At 37.0% G+C, this 17,807-nt stretch overlaps 1 protein-coding gene across 2 annotated transcripts in view; it reads right to left on the bottom strand.

The window, feature by feature from the left end:
- The window catches only part of LOC144374913 (tRNA (32-2'-O)-methyltransferase regulator THADA-like), a 74,442-nt gene that overhangs the window by 41,001 nt on the left and 15,634 nt on the right, over positions 1-17,807 (bottom strand). For both annotated transcript variants that reach the window (XM_078037651.1, XM_078037650.1), the window contains exon 4: positions 869-1,096. In XM_078037651.1, coding sequence (XP_077893777.1) covers positions 869-879 — 11 coding nt within the window. In that variant the 5' untranslated portion in view covers positions 880-1,096. The remainder of the gene's footprint in view (positions 1-868; positions 1,097-17,807) is intronic.

Here is a 17,807-nt window from a genome sequence, read left to right as displayed (position 1 = left end):
GAAGTGGACTGGTGTTTATGTGCATGTTTGTTTATGTGTGTTTAATATTCTCAAGCCTCAGAGTTTTTCCATGTAAACAAAAGTTTTGTTAAATGCCTCTTGAATTAAATTTAAAAGGCTATCTGTTATCAAAATGTTTCGCTCATAGTAAAGGCTGTCATCATATGAGCTGCACACTAAACACAAGAGCAAACCCCAAATCCCAGAAAAACTATCCGTGCTCATCAGTACATTTAATGCAGCACAATCCTGATTCCTCCAGAGTTCCTACAAACAACAGTCCTTCAGAACACAGAATTCTTATGAAATAAATACTCAATCTTAGAACATGCCCTGGCCTCCTCCACTACCCACACATCCCCGCCCCTCCTGCAGGACTATATTTTCAAACTAGAATATTTGTTTTGACACACTTCTGCTTGCTTAATTCTCTGGCAAAGGATTTCTTGTGCACTCCTAGCCAGTAATGAACTTTTTGCCAGAAAATATGCAACTCTTAGCATGACAAGAATAAGGGGGTAAAAAACCCTTCCATCAAGACTTCCAGAATTGAAGATAAAAACAGGTACACTGGATGAAGAGAACCCTTTCCCCTAACATTATAACTTCCTCTTGTTTTCCCTGCTTCACAACACTGTGAGGAGGAAAACCTTCATTTGGCAGTTTCACATATCTTCTCTACACTATTTAAAGCAAGGAGAAACTATTACTCCAATCTTGCTTTCTAATTAAAGAACTACTTATCCAAATGAAAAATGTAGGTTAGCTAATCCTACTCAGGGAGTAAATCTCCAAAACAATTTCTTAATAACAGTTTATAGAGAAAATTAAAATCCATTGAAGTCATTTAGTCCAGTGGAATACTTACTTCTCTTTCATTATTTCTCCAGTTACATTTAAGGAACCCAACACTCAAAAACTTAACAATGCAAGATGGCTCCACCTTTCCCACTGAATTCAGAAGGGCTGGGTGGGAATCACACTGTGCTCCTTGGCGAGCTTAGGGTGTGGGTGAAGCACCTCCTCCACGACTACCCTGAATCTTGAGAGGGCAAATCCACAGAATAGACTTCCTTCATGGGTGGATTCAGGCACTCTGTAACAAAATAAAACACAACTGATGGATCTTGAAACAGAAAAGCATATCCCAAACAATTTTAGATTATTGAAATGCTTGTGAGCTGACAGATCCTCTTCCTGCACACATCACTTACTTACTGATGTCTCCTGGCATCTATCCTCACCCCATTGGTGATCTCATTCACTCCTGGTACGGTATATCATCTCCACACAGATGACTCCTTCATCTAGCCCAGACTCCACTCACATATCTAACTGCCAAATGGATATGACCCACTCCACATGCCTCAGTATCTCAAAACATAGTTGCAAAACTGAACTTGAAATCTTCCCTCAACAATCTGTTCTTTCTAAATCTTCACCTTTACAAATGGTCCCAGAAACTATCCAAGCCAAAACTCCACTATCTTTCCTCTTCCCTGGTCCCCTCATTTTCCATCAAGTCCTATCAAATCTACTATTATACTCTCTCTTGTAATCAATATCCCTCTCCATCCTCCTTGCCTGCCTCAATTTTCCCCAAAGCACAACTTTCTTTTCTCACCACTTGGTCCATCCCGTTTTCCAAAATGGGTTCTTTAAAACACAGTTCTTTGCAAAATATCCCACAAGAAGAATTCCATGACTCAATATTTTAAATGAGTACTCACATTAAAGTGCTCAAGAAAGCCTGGGTTGAAGATACACATTCACACCAACCCATCTATGCCACACCTGTTCTCCTGGCTCACTTTCTCCACACAGTTTTTCTTCATCTAGCTAATCTCTACTCATCTTTCAAGCTCAGACCCTGACTCTTATAGGAAGCCTGTCTGAGAGATACCATTTATCTCCATTTCAAGCTTTTAAATTTCTTCTTGCCATCTCTATACCATACTATGGTCATGTACTTTGGAACATATCTGCTCTGCTGGATTCTGAGATGCTTAAGAGCAAAGATTTTCCACTTATGTGCCTTTTAATGTTTGGCACATTGTTGGTACACAGGAGTACGTCAATAAACCTACATGAGCAAATGAATGCTAACATGCATTTGCTCATGCCAACCCCTAACTTACTCAATCAAACAAAAGCCCTACAGGTATTTTCCCAATTCTGTACATGAAGCAACTAAAGGAGAAAAAAATGGATAAGTTTCATTATTCCTCTAATATGACACTTTTTTTTTATCTCCTGCAGGGTATACATGAGTAATTCTACTCAACTTCTCAGGAAAGAGGACATGATTAAACCACTGGAAAACTGCTTGGCAAAACTGTTGTTACTTTTAGAAATACTGTATATTATTGAACAAAAAAAAAACTTTGATGTAATGGAAAAATAACTGGGTTAGGAGTCACATTTGAATTCAAACACCAGCTCTGCTGCACACTAGGTATGAGGCATGTAGCAAATTAATCATCTAAACTCCAAGTGTGTCATCTAGAATGAGGACAATAATACTTTCCATATTGAACATTCCTATTAGGAATACATAAGATAAGTATAAGAAAGCCCTCTGCAGGCTTTGTTATAAAGTTGGATACGCCAATGCTGTTTCCACCTTGAACAATATAATGGAATGATGTTTACCTCCCCATCTAGCAATATTTATGATTGATTACTATATATTTCTATTTTTACTTCCCTTGATGATAACTAGTCCAAATAACTGGAAAAGTTTTTAAATCTGCATACTGAAAGTTAAGAAACTTTCTACTAAATTGAACCAATCAAAGCACATCTGCTTTGAGGCTTGGAGTATAAACTGGGAAATAAGAAAAACTATTGAGTATTTAATAAAAAGCTCGATAACAGTCTTAAAAATTTCAACAAAATCATGACCAGTACAACTGGCTAGACTATCTACACTGCAGAGACTGTCCACACTCTTCTGTCACTAATGGAATCTTATATAATATAGTCAATGCTCCCAGCCCTACAAACTATGAACAGCTCAGTAGATAAATCTCAATAAACCTCCACATCAAACAGACTGGAAGAAATCAAAAGACCACTGAGCTAAGCCAGACCAGGCTGATATTTTTGTTTACTGGTTAACTGTTATGCTTGGAAAGACATAAAGCTTAATTGCAAGGCTTGAGGTGTATGTAAAAAATGCCTGACTTAAGTAGAAATACTGATCAGAGCATCTGTCACTAGCTAAAATACGTGGAGATCTTTACCCGGGATATTTTTTGTTATTTTTATTTTAAATAAATGAAAATACTATTTTTTGTTATTTTTATTTTAAATAAATGAAAATAGCCAGTTACACAGTGACTAAACATGAATCATTGTTTCAGCTTTTTGAGAATGCTAGGAAATACCAGGTGTAAATGAGGGAGTAACATTGCCATTAATCCAGGGCATGTGAAAGTTAAAAGGGGAAAGAATCTGGTTTAGTTTATGGCTTCTTGTGGTATTAACTGAAAGGGTAAAGTTTCTAAGCTGGAAGGCTTGAATTAAAATGCAAAAGATTAGGTATTATTGAGTTCCTCTGTTACACCCAGCTTCCTGAGATAGTTAAGACTACACCCTACTAGCCATTTAGCCTAGGGCCCTGTGCAGTTTGTCACAGGGCCCGAACCAATCAGTTTGAATGTGTACCCCGCTTAGGAATGACCAATCACCCCTGCCCGAGCTGTTCCCGCCAATGGATTTGCCAATCACGTCTCAGAGTTGTTGTTCAATTTCCCCGCGCCTCATGATGATTTGTTCTGATGTATGCAAAGCCCACCGCCCTCTCCAAAAAGTGTACTTAAGCTCTGCTTGACCTTTGCTCTGGGCTCTCGGCTGCTCTCCCTCCTTGAGTGAGCACAGAGCCCCAGTGCGCTGGAATGGATCCCCAATAAATCCCCTTTTGTCAATTGCATGGAGTAAGTCTCTTGTGTGGTCTCTCCCTCCAATGATCCGCCGGACCCCCTTTAAAGAGAGAGTGAGAGAGGAGAGAGAGAGAGAGAGAGAGAATTTTTTTTAATATTTATTTTTTAGTTCTCGGCAGACACAACATCTTTGTTGGTATGTGGTGCTGAGGATCCAACCTGGGCCACACGCATGCCAGGAGAGCGCGCTACCACTTGAGCCACATCCCCAGCCCTCTGACAAATACTAATGAATACAACACTTTGAAACACTATATGGAAAAGTGAAATCCGGTGGTATAATCTGGATCTCTTAAACATTTTCTACTGAGTAACTCCAGTTGGCTGAATAAGCAACAAAAGCTAACATTTTTTAAAAGGCCCCAGGAGAAAGTTCTCCTAGTAAAGGTCTTATGAAAAGCTGAAAATGAGGTCCTCATCACTGCCTTCCTCTAATTTCCACCACTACCAAAGCTACCCAACTATACTCAAGCAGCATAGTGCATTAGGACATGCAAAGACTTAAAATGCAATCCCTCCCCTTTAGAACCTTGTGTTCACTTGAGAGTACATAACTAATTTACAAGAAAGAGACAGTACACAGCCTCTGGGGTGGTACAGGAGAGTCCTATGGAACAACAACAACAAAAAAATGCTGAGATGACAATTAAAACAATGGGTACTAAAGGAGAGTTTCCTATATACTAAGCACCAGCCTTAGGCCCTCTACACCAGCCTTAGGCCCTCTTAGCTTTATCACATTTGCTCCTCACAATTCCAGAGGCAGACTCTATTGTCATTCACATTTTATAAGGATGCTGAGACAAAGAAATGGAGGCTCAGGGGACTAAGTCACTTACACCAGAAATCAAATGTAGACATGCCTATTTCTACATTCATCTTCTTTGCCTGCTCCTAGGGCAGAGCCTGAAGAAGGCAGTATGGACTACTACAGAGCTGAAGCCCCAGAGTCTGCTCTCCAGAAAACCAGTTTTAGGAAGACCATTGGGCTGAACCCAAGGATGGAAATCATCATAGCTTAAGAAGAAGGGAGAGGCAGGCATTTAGGAGCAGAAAAACCATGAACAAAAGCACTCAAAGTAAAAGCTTAACATTCAAAGGAACAATAGGGAGATTAGCTTGATTAGTGTGTGGGTATATGTTTGGAATGGGAGAAGATAGTTGGCAGGCTTTAATAAATATTTGTAAGTTTGAATAATGCGAGATAAGGTGAAAAGGGCCTTGAAAGCAAAGCTGAAGAAAATGCAATTAACCAACAAATAACTTGAGCAAATGTTCAGCCTCCCTAGTAATAAAAGCAATGTAAATTGAAACACCAAGGTCTTTTCCTTCTCACATTCCCTGAAATTTGCATTAAAAAAAATACTTATTTCTGGGGCTAGGGTTGTGGCTCAATGGTAGAGTGCTCTCCTAGCATGCATGAGGCACTGGTTCGATCCTCAGTACCACATAAATGTGAAACAAAAATACTGTGTCCACCTAAAACTAAAAAATAAATATTTTTTAAAAATGCTTACTCTTAGTACTAGGAAGATTGCACATGCTGGTAAATGTGTTAATTGGTATCAGTTAAAAGAAACTTGGCTATTAGTTTCATGGAATGTTTATATTCTTCAGTCCAGCAATCTCCCTTTCAATAATCATAAAAACATGGACAGGGGCTGGGGTTATGGCTCAGTGGTAGAGTGCTCACTTCACATGTGCGAGGTCCTAGGTTCGATCCTTAGCACCACATAAAGATAAATAAATAAAATAACGGTATTGTATCTAACTACAAACTAAAAAAACAAATTTTTTTAAAAAAAGGACAAAGATAAAATTCATGAGAGAATATTCCTTGCATCACTATCTATAGTGGGGAAAAATCAGATAAAATGCTCAAGATTGTTGATTAAAATAAAAATAACTCTTTTAAAAAGAAAAAAGGCCAATTAGAGCAATAAACTTTATATTATGTGAAATGGAAAGTGAAACGTATGACTGGAAGTGAAATGGAACCTGTTTTTTCAAGAAAATTAATTTATTAAGAAATATGACGGGCTGGCGATGTGGCTCAAGAGGTAGCGTGCTCGCCTGGCATGCGTGCGGCTCGGGTTCGATCCTCAGCACCACATACAAAGATGTTGTGTCCGCCAAAAACTAAAAAATTTTTTAAAAATTCTCTCTCTCTCTCCCCTCCCTCTCTCTCCTCTCTCTCTCTCTCTCTCTTAAGAAAAAAAAAAGAAATATGACAACTTGTGGGTTGGGGTGTGGCTCAGTGGCAGAGCCCTTGCCTAGCACAAGTGAGGCCTTGGGTTTGATCCTCGGCACCACATAAAAAATAAATAAATTATAAAATAAAGAACTCTGAAAAAAAAGGAAGAAAGAAAAGAAAAGAAATATGACAATATGTAAAACCTAACAGTATAGAATGCAACAACAAGTTGTGTCCTGTGACCTAGAAATCACACACAGGAGACTCTACTTGCAGAAAGAGGCTTACACATTAAAACACTTTATAAACAAAGATACACAGCAGTCTGTTAATTTTTTTTAAACTAGGAGGATTACAAATTATCAAACAAAAATGAAAAGTGATTCCTACCAGTGAAAAAAGAAGGGTGTGTGTAGAATAACTACAAATACATTTTATAAAAACTAAATACTCATGAATTAAAAAAAGGTCCAGAAAACACAGCAAAATGACAACTGCAATGCAATAGCCTAGGTGAAGACAATAAAACTGTGTAACTTTTTCATATTTTTCTTAATAAGCACATATTACTTTCAACATACAAAGAGAGAAGAAGAGTGAAACAGAAGAGTAGGAGTGAAGTCCTGGAAACCACAGCGTCATCTTCCCCCCACCAAGGTTCTGCCCATACTTAACTACCCCATGTCAAATCGACACACTGGCCACAAAGAGGAGAGATGCTAGTTGGAAAGCAAACCTTTTGACTATAAGGAAAGAAAACTCAGCCATGGCACTGAAACCAGGAAGTACCTGAAGGACCAAAAAACAAGGCTGACTGTTGGAAAAGAAAGAGTGTAGGAAAAGATTTGGGAGTCCAAAGACCTACTGAAAATGTACCAGTGTTTTCTTTTAATTCACAAATGCACCCAGGTCTCTGAAGATTCAAGATTTTTCTAAGTAAACGGATCAAAAAATACAGAACAAGGAGAAGAGAAAATACTCTGACATATCATTTATTGTTCCCCATAGAGAATAAGATATTGCCAATTACAGAGTACCTCTGATTATAAAGAATACACACTAGAAATCCACTAGAAATCAGGGAGTCCCTCTGAGAAATCTCCTTAAAGAACTGGCCTACCTCTAAGCACTTCCTACCACATGAGCTATATCACATATACCATAGAGAAAAACGGGAAGAATCCTCAGATGCTCGCCTCTTGGATTATACCAGAACAATGGTATAATATTTGATTCCTCTCTCTTCTTCTTTATCATTGCTGTCACTTCACAATAAGACTGACCTGTTCCTTGATTGTGTTTTAGTTTATTTCATTGTAAGCGCACTATATGTTCCGTGAGAATAGGCTGTTCTTAGATCTTTTTTGGTGTCACCTAGTACTAAGCCCTGTATACAGTTGATAGTTAATACATATTTATTGATAGATATCAGGCTAGGTGCTCAAAGTCATTCCAGACTAAGGTAAATTGAGAAACATGATTCCTTCTGCTACTGTGATTTTTTAAAATAATTCTATGAAGAGTGACATTACTCCAGGTGTCACTATACATGACTGTAATCCCAGCTACTTGGAAGGCTGAGGCAGGAGGATCCCAGCCTTGGCAACTTAACAAGACCTTATCTCAAAATAAAAAATAAAGAAGGCTGGGGATACAGCTAAGTGGTAGAGCACTTGCCTAGCAGGCATGAAGCCCAGGTGTAGTCCTTAGGACTACCAAAAAAAAAAAAAAAGAAAGAAAGGAAGAAAGAAAGAAAGAAAAGAGGGTTATTATACAGAAGGCCCTAAAAAACCATTAAAAATTCTATTTAATGGGAGCAGGAAGAAACGTCCACAGAAAATGCCAGGGATTCCACGGGATTCAATTTTCATGGACAAGCCAACCAGTTTGGCAATGCATGAGGGCACAATTTTAAATGCAGCCAGGGCTGAAAACAGGAAGGATATACACAATCAAGTATTTAGGGACAGTATGTTCCTTGGTGGAAGGCCACAACTTATAGTCATATGGCAAATGAAATACATGATATTATAAATGGTGGCATTGCAGGTACCCAACAGAAGTTATTTACTTCACCACTGGAACAATATACTTTTATAATGACAAATAATTGAAAACTAGTTCATTGAAATATTGGAAAGCAAACAAGGAGAACACCACTAAAAGAACTTCTTTTCTCTGAAATATAGAAGCTTCAGGGAAAGTTCTCAATTAAAGCATTAAGGAGTTGGAGATGACCTGTGCTGGGTTTCTGGGGGAAACTAGGCACTTGTGACCCTTAGAAGTCAGTGGCACAGTATTTTTAATACACATAATTCCATTTCCAAATGCAGGTAGGGGAGGCAGAGCACCAATATTGCTCTGCGTTGACCATATTTTCTAGCAGCAATATAAACAAAAGGTGAGGGAAGATTTTCCCACATTAATGGAAGAACTGGAAGAGACACAGGGAGAAAGTGTGTTTAAAAGACATTAGCAAGAGCTCTGCTACAGCCACGTCTGCACAGTGCAGCGGGAGTGAGGCTCTTCCCATGAGGGAGAGCAAAGTCCACAGTTACCTTCAGCTTCCCACCTTGCTTTATAGGTAACTTTACAGTTGAGTCCAAGTCTTGCCTCTCCTCTTCCATTGTTCTTCAGAGATTTGCATCCTATTTTATAAATGTGTGTCATCCCCTCATCCCCTCAGTGCTTGAACCTACCTCATATACTTGCTGAATGAATGATGAAGAAAAAAAATGTCAGAATGCCTAACCTGGACACCAGTTACACAGAAATGGAACCACAGGAATAGGAAAGCTTTGATTAAAGGGGTGACAGAGGGGATCAAGTGAACTATGGGACAGGGGTATGTAGCTGACCATTAGATGGATCTAAGACAATTATTCAGATTTGAGAGGTTGTAGAAATAGATACAACTAAGATGAAGATGTCTTAAGAGCAAAAGAAAGGCAAGATGTCATGGAATTGTGCTTATAGAATGGAAAATTCTAGTCTTCCAAGATTTAGCAACTGGATCAGACGTACTGATCCTTGTCAAATGAAGCTAATCTAACCCTAACTTCTGTCAAGCCCAACTGGTTTGCCCTGACCCAGACAGCCTCATGTTCCAATTCTATAGAGGCAGTTTGTAGAGAACAAAGCAGTTAGAGTTCAGAGGACAGAAAAGAAAGAAACTTGGCAGAAAAAGAAAGAGAGATTATTCAGAACAATTGGCCTAATTTGAGTTCAGAGGCCAAAAAAGTCACATCAAAATACCACATTCAATTGAAATAGAACAGGGATTTTTGACACAGAAACAAAAATAATTAAATGCCAATTCCCATAAATTTAGAAAGATCATTTGACTTCACACTATTTGGCCTTATGATAAGAAAACCAATATATGGGTCAAATTCCAAAAGTAAACCAGAGTTTGTGATAACAAACATGTTAACACTGTTAGCTTATTAGAGATTAGCTGTGAACCAGGAAGATAATTCATAATGTCAAAGAGCATTTTCAAGCTTGGATTCAGAATCTCTATTTTAATGTTTTACAAAACTTGGTTCATGTGTGAAGACATACATATACTTTGTTCCTGGGTGCTATGGTTTTGGATATGGTTTATCCCTCAAAAGGACATATGCTGGAAGATTGGTATCCAATAAAATGATGTTGGAGTAGTCAAACTTTTAAGGGATAGGGCCTCATGAAAGGTAACTAGGTTACAGGGTTACTTATACCCTCATGAATGGATTCATGATGTCTTGGAATAGGTCAAACCTCATGGGACTGAATTAGTTCTTGATAAACTGGGCTATTGGAAAGCAAAGCCACACCATGCAATTGGCCCTTCTACGCAGTCCATTGGTTTCCTTTCTACTTCCTGACCATGTTGTGATAGCCATGGGTGTGGGGGAGGGAACTTTTCCAGAATACTAGCACCATGCTGTTTGGACCACCTTCCACCACCAGAATCATGAGCCAAATAAATCTCTTTTCTTTATGCACTACCTAGCATCACGTGTTCTGTTATAGCAACATGAAATGGACTAAGGAATTACATGAAAATTTTTTAAATGCAAGCTATTTACAAGAATGAATTATAGCCACATCAGTGTTTATATCCGCTCAATTCAAAATAGCTAAGCTATGGAACCAACCTAGGTACCTTTCCACAGATGAATGGATAAAGAAAATGTGGTATATATACAAAATGGAATGTTAGTAATCCATAAAGAAGAGTGAAATTATGGCATTGGCTGGTAAATGGTTGGAACTGAAGAATGTTGTGCTAAGGGAAATAAGCCAGTCCCCCAAAAAACCAATGGTTGAATGTTATCTCTAATACGTGGATGCTAACACACAGTGAAGGAAAGTGGAGAGGAGAAGAATAGAAGTTCAATTGGATTAGATAAAGGAGAATGAAGAGAAGGGAGTGGAGAGAAGAATAAGAAAGACAGTACAATGAACTGAACATAACTTTCCTATGTTCATATGCGAATACATGACCAGTATAATTCCACATCATGTACAACCACAAGAATGGGATCCTAATTAGAATAAGCTATACACCATGTATGTATAGTGTTAAAATACACTCTACTGTCATATAAAAAGAATAAAAAAAATTAAAAAGAATGAATTATACAGAACCGTATATCTAGACCCTTGTACTATTTCATATTTCTTTACAACTACATGTAGGAAATATGTAAAGAAAATAAATTTTCATATTAGGCTAAAATATATTTATTATCTTCCTATATTTAAATCACTGTTCCTAATGAAAACATTTTCAATGCTTTTGAGATGACCTTGAACATCAGACATCAATGTAGTAACACACATTGCTTAATTCACACTCTTTCCCCGACCTTGTCCTTCCTTTTAATGGAACTTGACTTTTAGAATTTACCATTCTCAGACTAGTCATGTGCTTCAGGAAGAGCTAACATATATTCCAGGCCCAACTGAAGAACCCTGATTTGTCTAAGCTAATTATGGCAGATCTATTTCCCCCACCCGGGTTAAGTTGGGACATGTTAAAAATTAACTTTGGTCAATAATATGTGAATAAAAACCTGTAGGATGTGGAGGTGGGGACATAAAAACACACACAGGAGGAAGTGTCATTGTTTTCAAAAAGAAATAAGAAACACAAGGCTTCTAAATATTGTGTTTCAACTCTAACATCTGGAGGATGGCTCCAACATCTACATAATAGCAGCCATCTTGTAACCATCCAGAAAGCCCCCTGGGTCCATGCCTTCACGTCTAGGATGGCACAGTAGAAACACAGAGAAAACACATGCTTCAACCTGAAAGAAATAAATCCCCCTTAAAACATCCTGGTTACATATGTAATAACTTTTCCCTGTTTAAATTCTGATTTGGGTTTTTTATTAGTTGTATCCAAAAGCATTCTAACTACTATTAAGTCTGAACTATTTCAAACTTACATTTAAATATTAAAAAATGGAGCTATTATTTGAGGGATGAAAAATGACAATGACAAGAGTATGCTACTTAATTTTTTTAACCACACAAATATAAAATAAAGATATTGTGTCCACCTATAGCTACTTAATTTTTTACTAGGACATCTAGCCCAAGGTACAGAACTCAGTACTTCTAGTGAATCCTAAAGTCTATTATATTTCAAAGGTGTTTACTACTCTATTCCCCCTTCACTACTTGCCTCCCCTCCTTCCCCACTTACAAGCAAACACATAAGTACACATACCACAGTCTGACAGATTAGGTCCTCAGCCTGCTGACCAGTTCATCATCCAGACTGGCGGTGCTACTTTCCCCATGTCATGACTTTAGGAAAATGGAAAGTATCTTCTTCTAATAACGGTAAAGACAAACACCAAAAAAGTAATATACTGCTCATGACAGGCTCTGTGTACTGGTGAATAAATGCTTTGTACATGAAAATAATTTGTGTTCCAGTCCTGCCACTTTCCAGCTATATGACAGCAGGCAAATAACTAAAATTCACTCCCTGTCGTTTTACTCCATTGTGAGGTGATGATGATATTACTCACCTTGCAAGGATCTCGTGAAGGTTAAATTAGACACACATAAAAAATTTTATTGATCATATTTTTATCAAAAATAGTTTTGTGTGTAACAACAATAGTTGGAAATTTTTGGAATTTCAAAACTATATGTTACTAAAATCAATAGTTACTAGGACTGAATTCTGAACAAATTATAAATGTTATCTTAAGTTCTAAGGAAACCATTCCCTCTGGCCTTAAGTTCTTTGACTCCATTTTCTCATTTGGAAAACAGCTCTGTGGTGTTTCTCTACAGGTAGTGAATGAGCAACAAATACAGCTTGTAAACTTCCTGATAAATGAATACTTTATCGCATAGCCCTGGAAGCAACCCTGACGTCTTAAATTATGTAATCCTGGTATTACATTATATTAGTCTGGCTCATATAAAATATAAGCTACAAAAATATCAAAGCTAAGAAAAAATATTTACTCATGCTTTTACATGCAGAAAGAGGATGCATGCATTGCCAAGATTCCATAGAACAAGCTCAAACGAGAGCAACAATGCCTCAGTTATTAGAGAGGGCAATGGCCTGAAGCAGTCCTAAGGAACAAAGATTACTTGGTCCATGCAAAAGTCAATATTTAAGCATACAATGAGTAATTCCCACTTTAAGTTCATGAACATATTTCTTTTCAAGAACTTCTTTTTGGCTACAAATTTCATTTGTGGTCTTCCTACCTATAATCCATGAACCTATGAATGAACAAAACGTTGAAACATGAAACTCTCCAGTAAACAAAAATGTCAGTACAGACTTAATTCTGACTAGACCATCTCAACAAGGTTACACAAGACTTGTACTGTACTTCTCAGTCTCCAAAAATACTCATTTATCTACCCTGGCTAAAGCAACAGATTGAATGTTCTACAAAGATTTGTGGTAAATGCATGAATGACACCTCCAGACTATATCAAATCATGGGGCTCTTAACTTTAAATCATTATTATTTAAAATCCTCTGACAAGTAAAGTGCCTCTTTGGGAGAATGAACCTCATATTCCACATTAGAATCATTTAAATTCAAATGAATATTATTGTTGCTAATAGAAACTTCATTTCTAAATATTTTTTTCAAATGTTCTAGTCATGCTATAAGCTAAAAATAACCATTAAATTATATTAATGCTAGCTTTGTGATCTTGAGCAAATCACTTAATTTTCTGCACCTTAATTTTCTTATCTGTTAAATGAAAATGGGATTGGGTGACATTTTAGGTCCTTTAGAAAATAAAGACAAATAATAATTGTTATCATTTATGTCATTTTAATTAAAGATGTGAAAAATGTAACCAAAGATTCTGTAAAACATTAAGTCTAAAAGAAATTGAACCACAGCCAAGAATTTTTGTAAACCCCAAATCCCCTCTCGATAGCACCAAACAATTGAGTTTTACAGAGTTAACTATGAAAAAGGTAAATTTCTTATTAGTAAAACTGATAACCTCCTGGGCTAATTTAATTCATTCCCTACTTGCCAACCAGAAAAGTATGATTTTTACCTTTCTGGTTTAACAGCATAATGTTAGAAACTTTAAGGCCTACTCTTGCCTCATCTCTTATATACATGAAAACAGTGAGGCTCACTCAAAAAAAGAATACTTATGGGCATTCTCATCCATAGCCTACCTGCCTGCCCCTCTATTGGGTATACTGTATTTTCTCTTGCCTTTGTCTTACTTGCAATAAACTGCTCTAATAACTTCCCCACCAAAAACATAAAATCCACGAACGAAAAAAACTACATAATTCATATTGACTTCCAACACCCACAGAAAGGGTCTTAGAGTCAACTCAAGCAAACTTCTCCCCTGCGCCCCACCCCCACTGAAATCAACATACCATATTAAAAATGTGTGATTATTGGTCCACATTCAGACTTTGAATGAACGAATGAAGTGGCTTGTCTCCCACAGTTAGGGCAATGTAAAATCTAAAGACATACACCAAAAAAGTAATATACTACTCATGACAGGCTCTATGTATTGATAAATAAGTGCCCTGTACATGAAAATAATTTGTGTTCCAGTCCTGCCACTTTCTGGCTATACGACAGCAGGCAAATAACTAAAATTCACTCCCTGTGGTTTTACGCCACTGTAAGGTGATGATGATATTGTTCACCTTGCAGGGATCTCGTGAAAGTTAAATTAGACACATAAAAATGGCCTGGCACAAGCCAACCATGGAATAGGCAAAAGACACTAAAAGACATGCCATCTGCCTTACAAAACTTCTCCCTTCCCTCAAGTTGAACAGAATCCAATGCAACAGATAGCTGCCATATTTTTCACTGGGCTGTCAGTTCCCCTTAGGCACAGAATATTTCTGATTCATCTCTGCATGCTAGTACCCAGCAGATTGAAAACATAATGAACGTTATTCAATGGGGAAAATGAGAATTCTTTGGGTCTGAGGATGTTAATATTATCCCAGACCCAGTGAAAGAAAATTCCAATTTTCAGTTTGGCCAAATAGGTAAGTGTTTACTACAAGCTTCTATGTGGTTCAAAGCAAATAAGCTATTCTGAATTCTAATAATTACATTCTCTAAAATATAAAAAACTCAATTGCCCTAAAGCTCTCAATTTTAGTTTTGAAAAACCAATTCTTTCCTAAACAATGGAGTGGGTAACCACAGAAACTTGTGGAATCTCTTTTCCTAGAAAACACGAAGAACAGGAAAGAAGCCAGTCAGTCTGGAAATGGCTTCAAAATCTGCCGATAAGCAAGAAGTTGGGCTGAGTTAGATGCCCCTTGAAGGGTTCCTCCAGACCTATGCCACTAAGAAAAATAATTCTAATAATTCTGTCATTTATGTCCAAGAAAATAAAATAAATCTAACATCTCCCAATACAGTCATTGGAAATTATTTTATTTGGATCTAGTGATGCTTTTACAAACCCATTTTCTTCTTAAATTATAGTAAACTGTACTAAGCTCTTAATTTGAATATGAGCTCTTCTTAATAATACAGAATAGAAATTGCACTTAACACAGTAAACAAAATTATTTATTCATTTCTCTTTTTCAGTCTATTTCATGACCTTAAATCTACTCATCCCCAAAGCCTTATAAGAAATACTATTTCCCAAAAAATACAGCACTCTATTTTTTCCATTTACAGATGTCCAAGGCATTCATTACCCAAATCACATTGCACAGGTGATTAGTATATGATATCTTCTATTTTCATCTGATTCACAAGTAACAGTTTATTTCTCCCCAGCTGAACTGTAAGCTCAAAAGCCCAAGTTTTGGAGCCCTCATGTTTAAACTGAATTCAAGGTAAGTACTTATTCATCATTAAGTTCTTATTGGCTCACAGGTTGAGTTTAAGCAAAAGGAAAATGTAAAAGCAATACTATTTAACTCTGCACACTGAGCACCTGTATGAAGTTTTGGCAAAGCAGACACTCCACAAAGTCAAAAATAAAGCTTCTCAGACTACTATATATTGGCACTTGCCACTTAGCTGCAACTAACATAGTTGAAGGTTAAGACACACAAGGGCCCCAGAGTTAAAGATGCAATTGGTTTAGCTGCTACCCTACAAAGAATGAGCAGCTATCAAGGACGGTCCATTCACATACAGATGGCAGCTACTATAGAAAAGCAGAAAGCACAGCACCTTCCCCAGAAAACAGGGCTATGCATGTTCCGATTTTACATGGAATCCATTATTCATTCTGTCAGACTAAGTCAGTTAAATGACAACAAACAGAAAGGAAAGGAGTGTTAGAAAATTACAGTGTAATAACATGACTGTAAAACTTGTATTTTCTCACTGTTCATAATCCAAAGAACACATCTAGATCAGACCAATGGGCTCAAAAGCTCAATCTTAAGTGCATTCCACACACTCATACAGAGAGGCAGACCCCTGGTCCTTTCTCCACATATTAAATGAAAACTTCTGGTCCCTACTATGTGTCAGGTACTGTCTAAGGCATTGGCACTTTATCAAACATGCAATTCTAGTAACATTATATAAAGTCTCAGCTTCATATTTTAGAGGGAAGACACCTCAGGCTTGGCCCAACCTCTTATTTGAGCAAGAAGAAACTCAAGGCACAGAGAGGATAACCTCGTTGGTTATTGTGGCTTTATGAGAACAAAGGCAGGAGTAGAAAACAAACATTTTATCCCCCCCATCCCCAGTAATAAAATTTACTTTTTCTACTAAGCAAGTATTTCTATATGCTTCCTACACACCAGACAGTATACAAGGTACCAGATACACAGGATTCTGACCCTGGTGCTGTCCTCAAAAGGCACAGTCTAACAGCAAGGCAACAGACAGAAACAGCAAACCATATCTCTAATTGTTTAGGACTTCAATTTTAAAAAAATTAATAATAAAGTTGTAATAGTTTGTTGTAGACTCTTAAAAACCCCATGAAGATAAAATCTAGATCTTACTACTCCTGTCATATAGATTGAGAAACTGAAGTATGAAGTGAATAAGGGACTCTACTAAGGTCATCTCCAGTGGCAGCAAAATGCCTAGAAACCAAGTTTATTTACTCCAAGGTAGACATTCTTTTCACACTAGATGGAAAAAAAGCAGATGTTCTTTTTATGTTCAGTTCCTTTCTGACCAAGAGCACACATTTGCAAGACTGCATGCAGAACAACCTGTGGTTGTGAAAGCAAATTTAACTGGCTGTGAGGTGTCATCAGCTGAGGTTAGTTATTTGATGACTGAGTAATCACCCAACAAGACATTGTAAGTAGCATTCTTAAAGTGCCCTTTATATATACAAAGAATAGATGGAAACGGTCCTATCCTTCGGGGAATTAATATGTAGAAAATGGGTATATAAATATTTCAACAAAAAGTGACAAAATTAAATAAACTACAAAAGTAGAATAATCACAAACAATTGCAAATTTAATAAACTAAATGTTTTGCAGAACTTCTAAGAAGACCTGCCAAGAAACTGATAATTCAAGAGTTAAATAGAAAAGAGAAGCCTGTATAGGAGATAACACATGCCAGTCTTCTGATTATTGAAATACAGGCTCTTACTAAAAAATGTTCACCACACTTAAGTAAAATATCAACTTCCTAATTCCTTCATTTCACTTTCCACCATTAGTCAAAATAATTATACAAATATTCCATTTCCCTTCTTCTAGGAAAGTTATTAATTTTGTAATCTTCTCTATTCAAAAGAAATGAATTTCCATCAGTGTGACTTTAGCTAAAAGGGTAAAACTGTGTGATCTCATCGCCCTTTTATTCTTCTATCCTCTTTCAGTTGCAACCTAAATGAAATTAATGATCATTTTTCTCTGGTGCACAGTAAAATTTATATACACATTCAAGAAGAGCAATTTTAACATTAACTTTAATTGTTACTTAATATCATATTTTATTCATACTACTGAACATCATCATGGTCTCATAAAAAGATACAACTATTTTAAACTTAAGCACACTGTAGAATTATTAACAAATTAGACAAAGTTAAAAAGAAACAAATACTAGTAATTTTCAGTTAATGATAGGAAAAATTACTTTAAGAATGAGCTAAAGGGGCTGGTGTCATGGCTTGGTGGTAGAGCAGTTGCCTACCATGCGTAAGACACTGAGTTCAATCCTCAGCACCAC

This window comes from Ictidomys tridecemlineatus, unplaced genomic scaffold, assembly GCF_052094955.1.
Source record: "Ictidomys tridecemlineatus isolate mIctTri1 unplaced genomic scaffold, mIctTri1.hap1 Scaffold_95, whole genome shotgun sequence".
NCBI lineage: Eukaryota > Metazoa > Chordata > Mammalia > Rodentia > Sciuridae > Ictidomys > Ictidomys tridecemlineatus.
The sequence above is the reverse complement of the archived record's forward strand: the minus strand, read 5'-3'. Positions and strand labels throughout refer to the sequence as shown.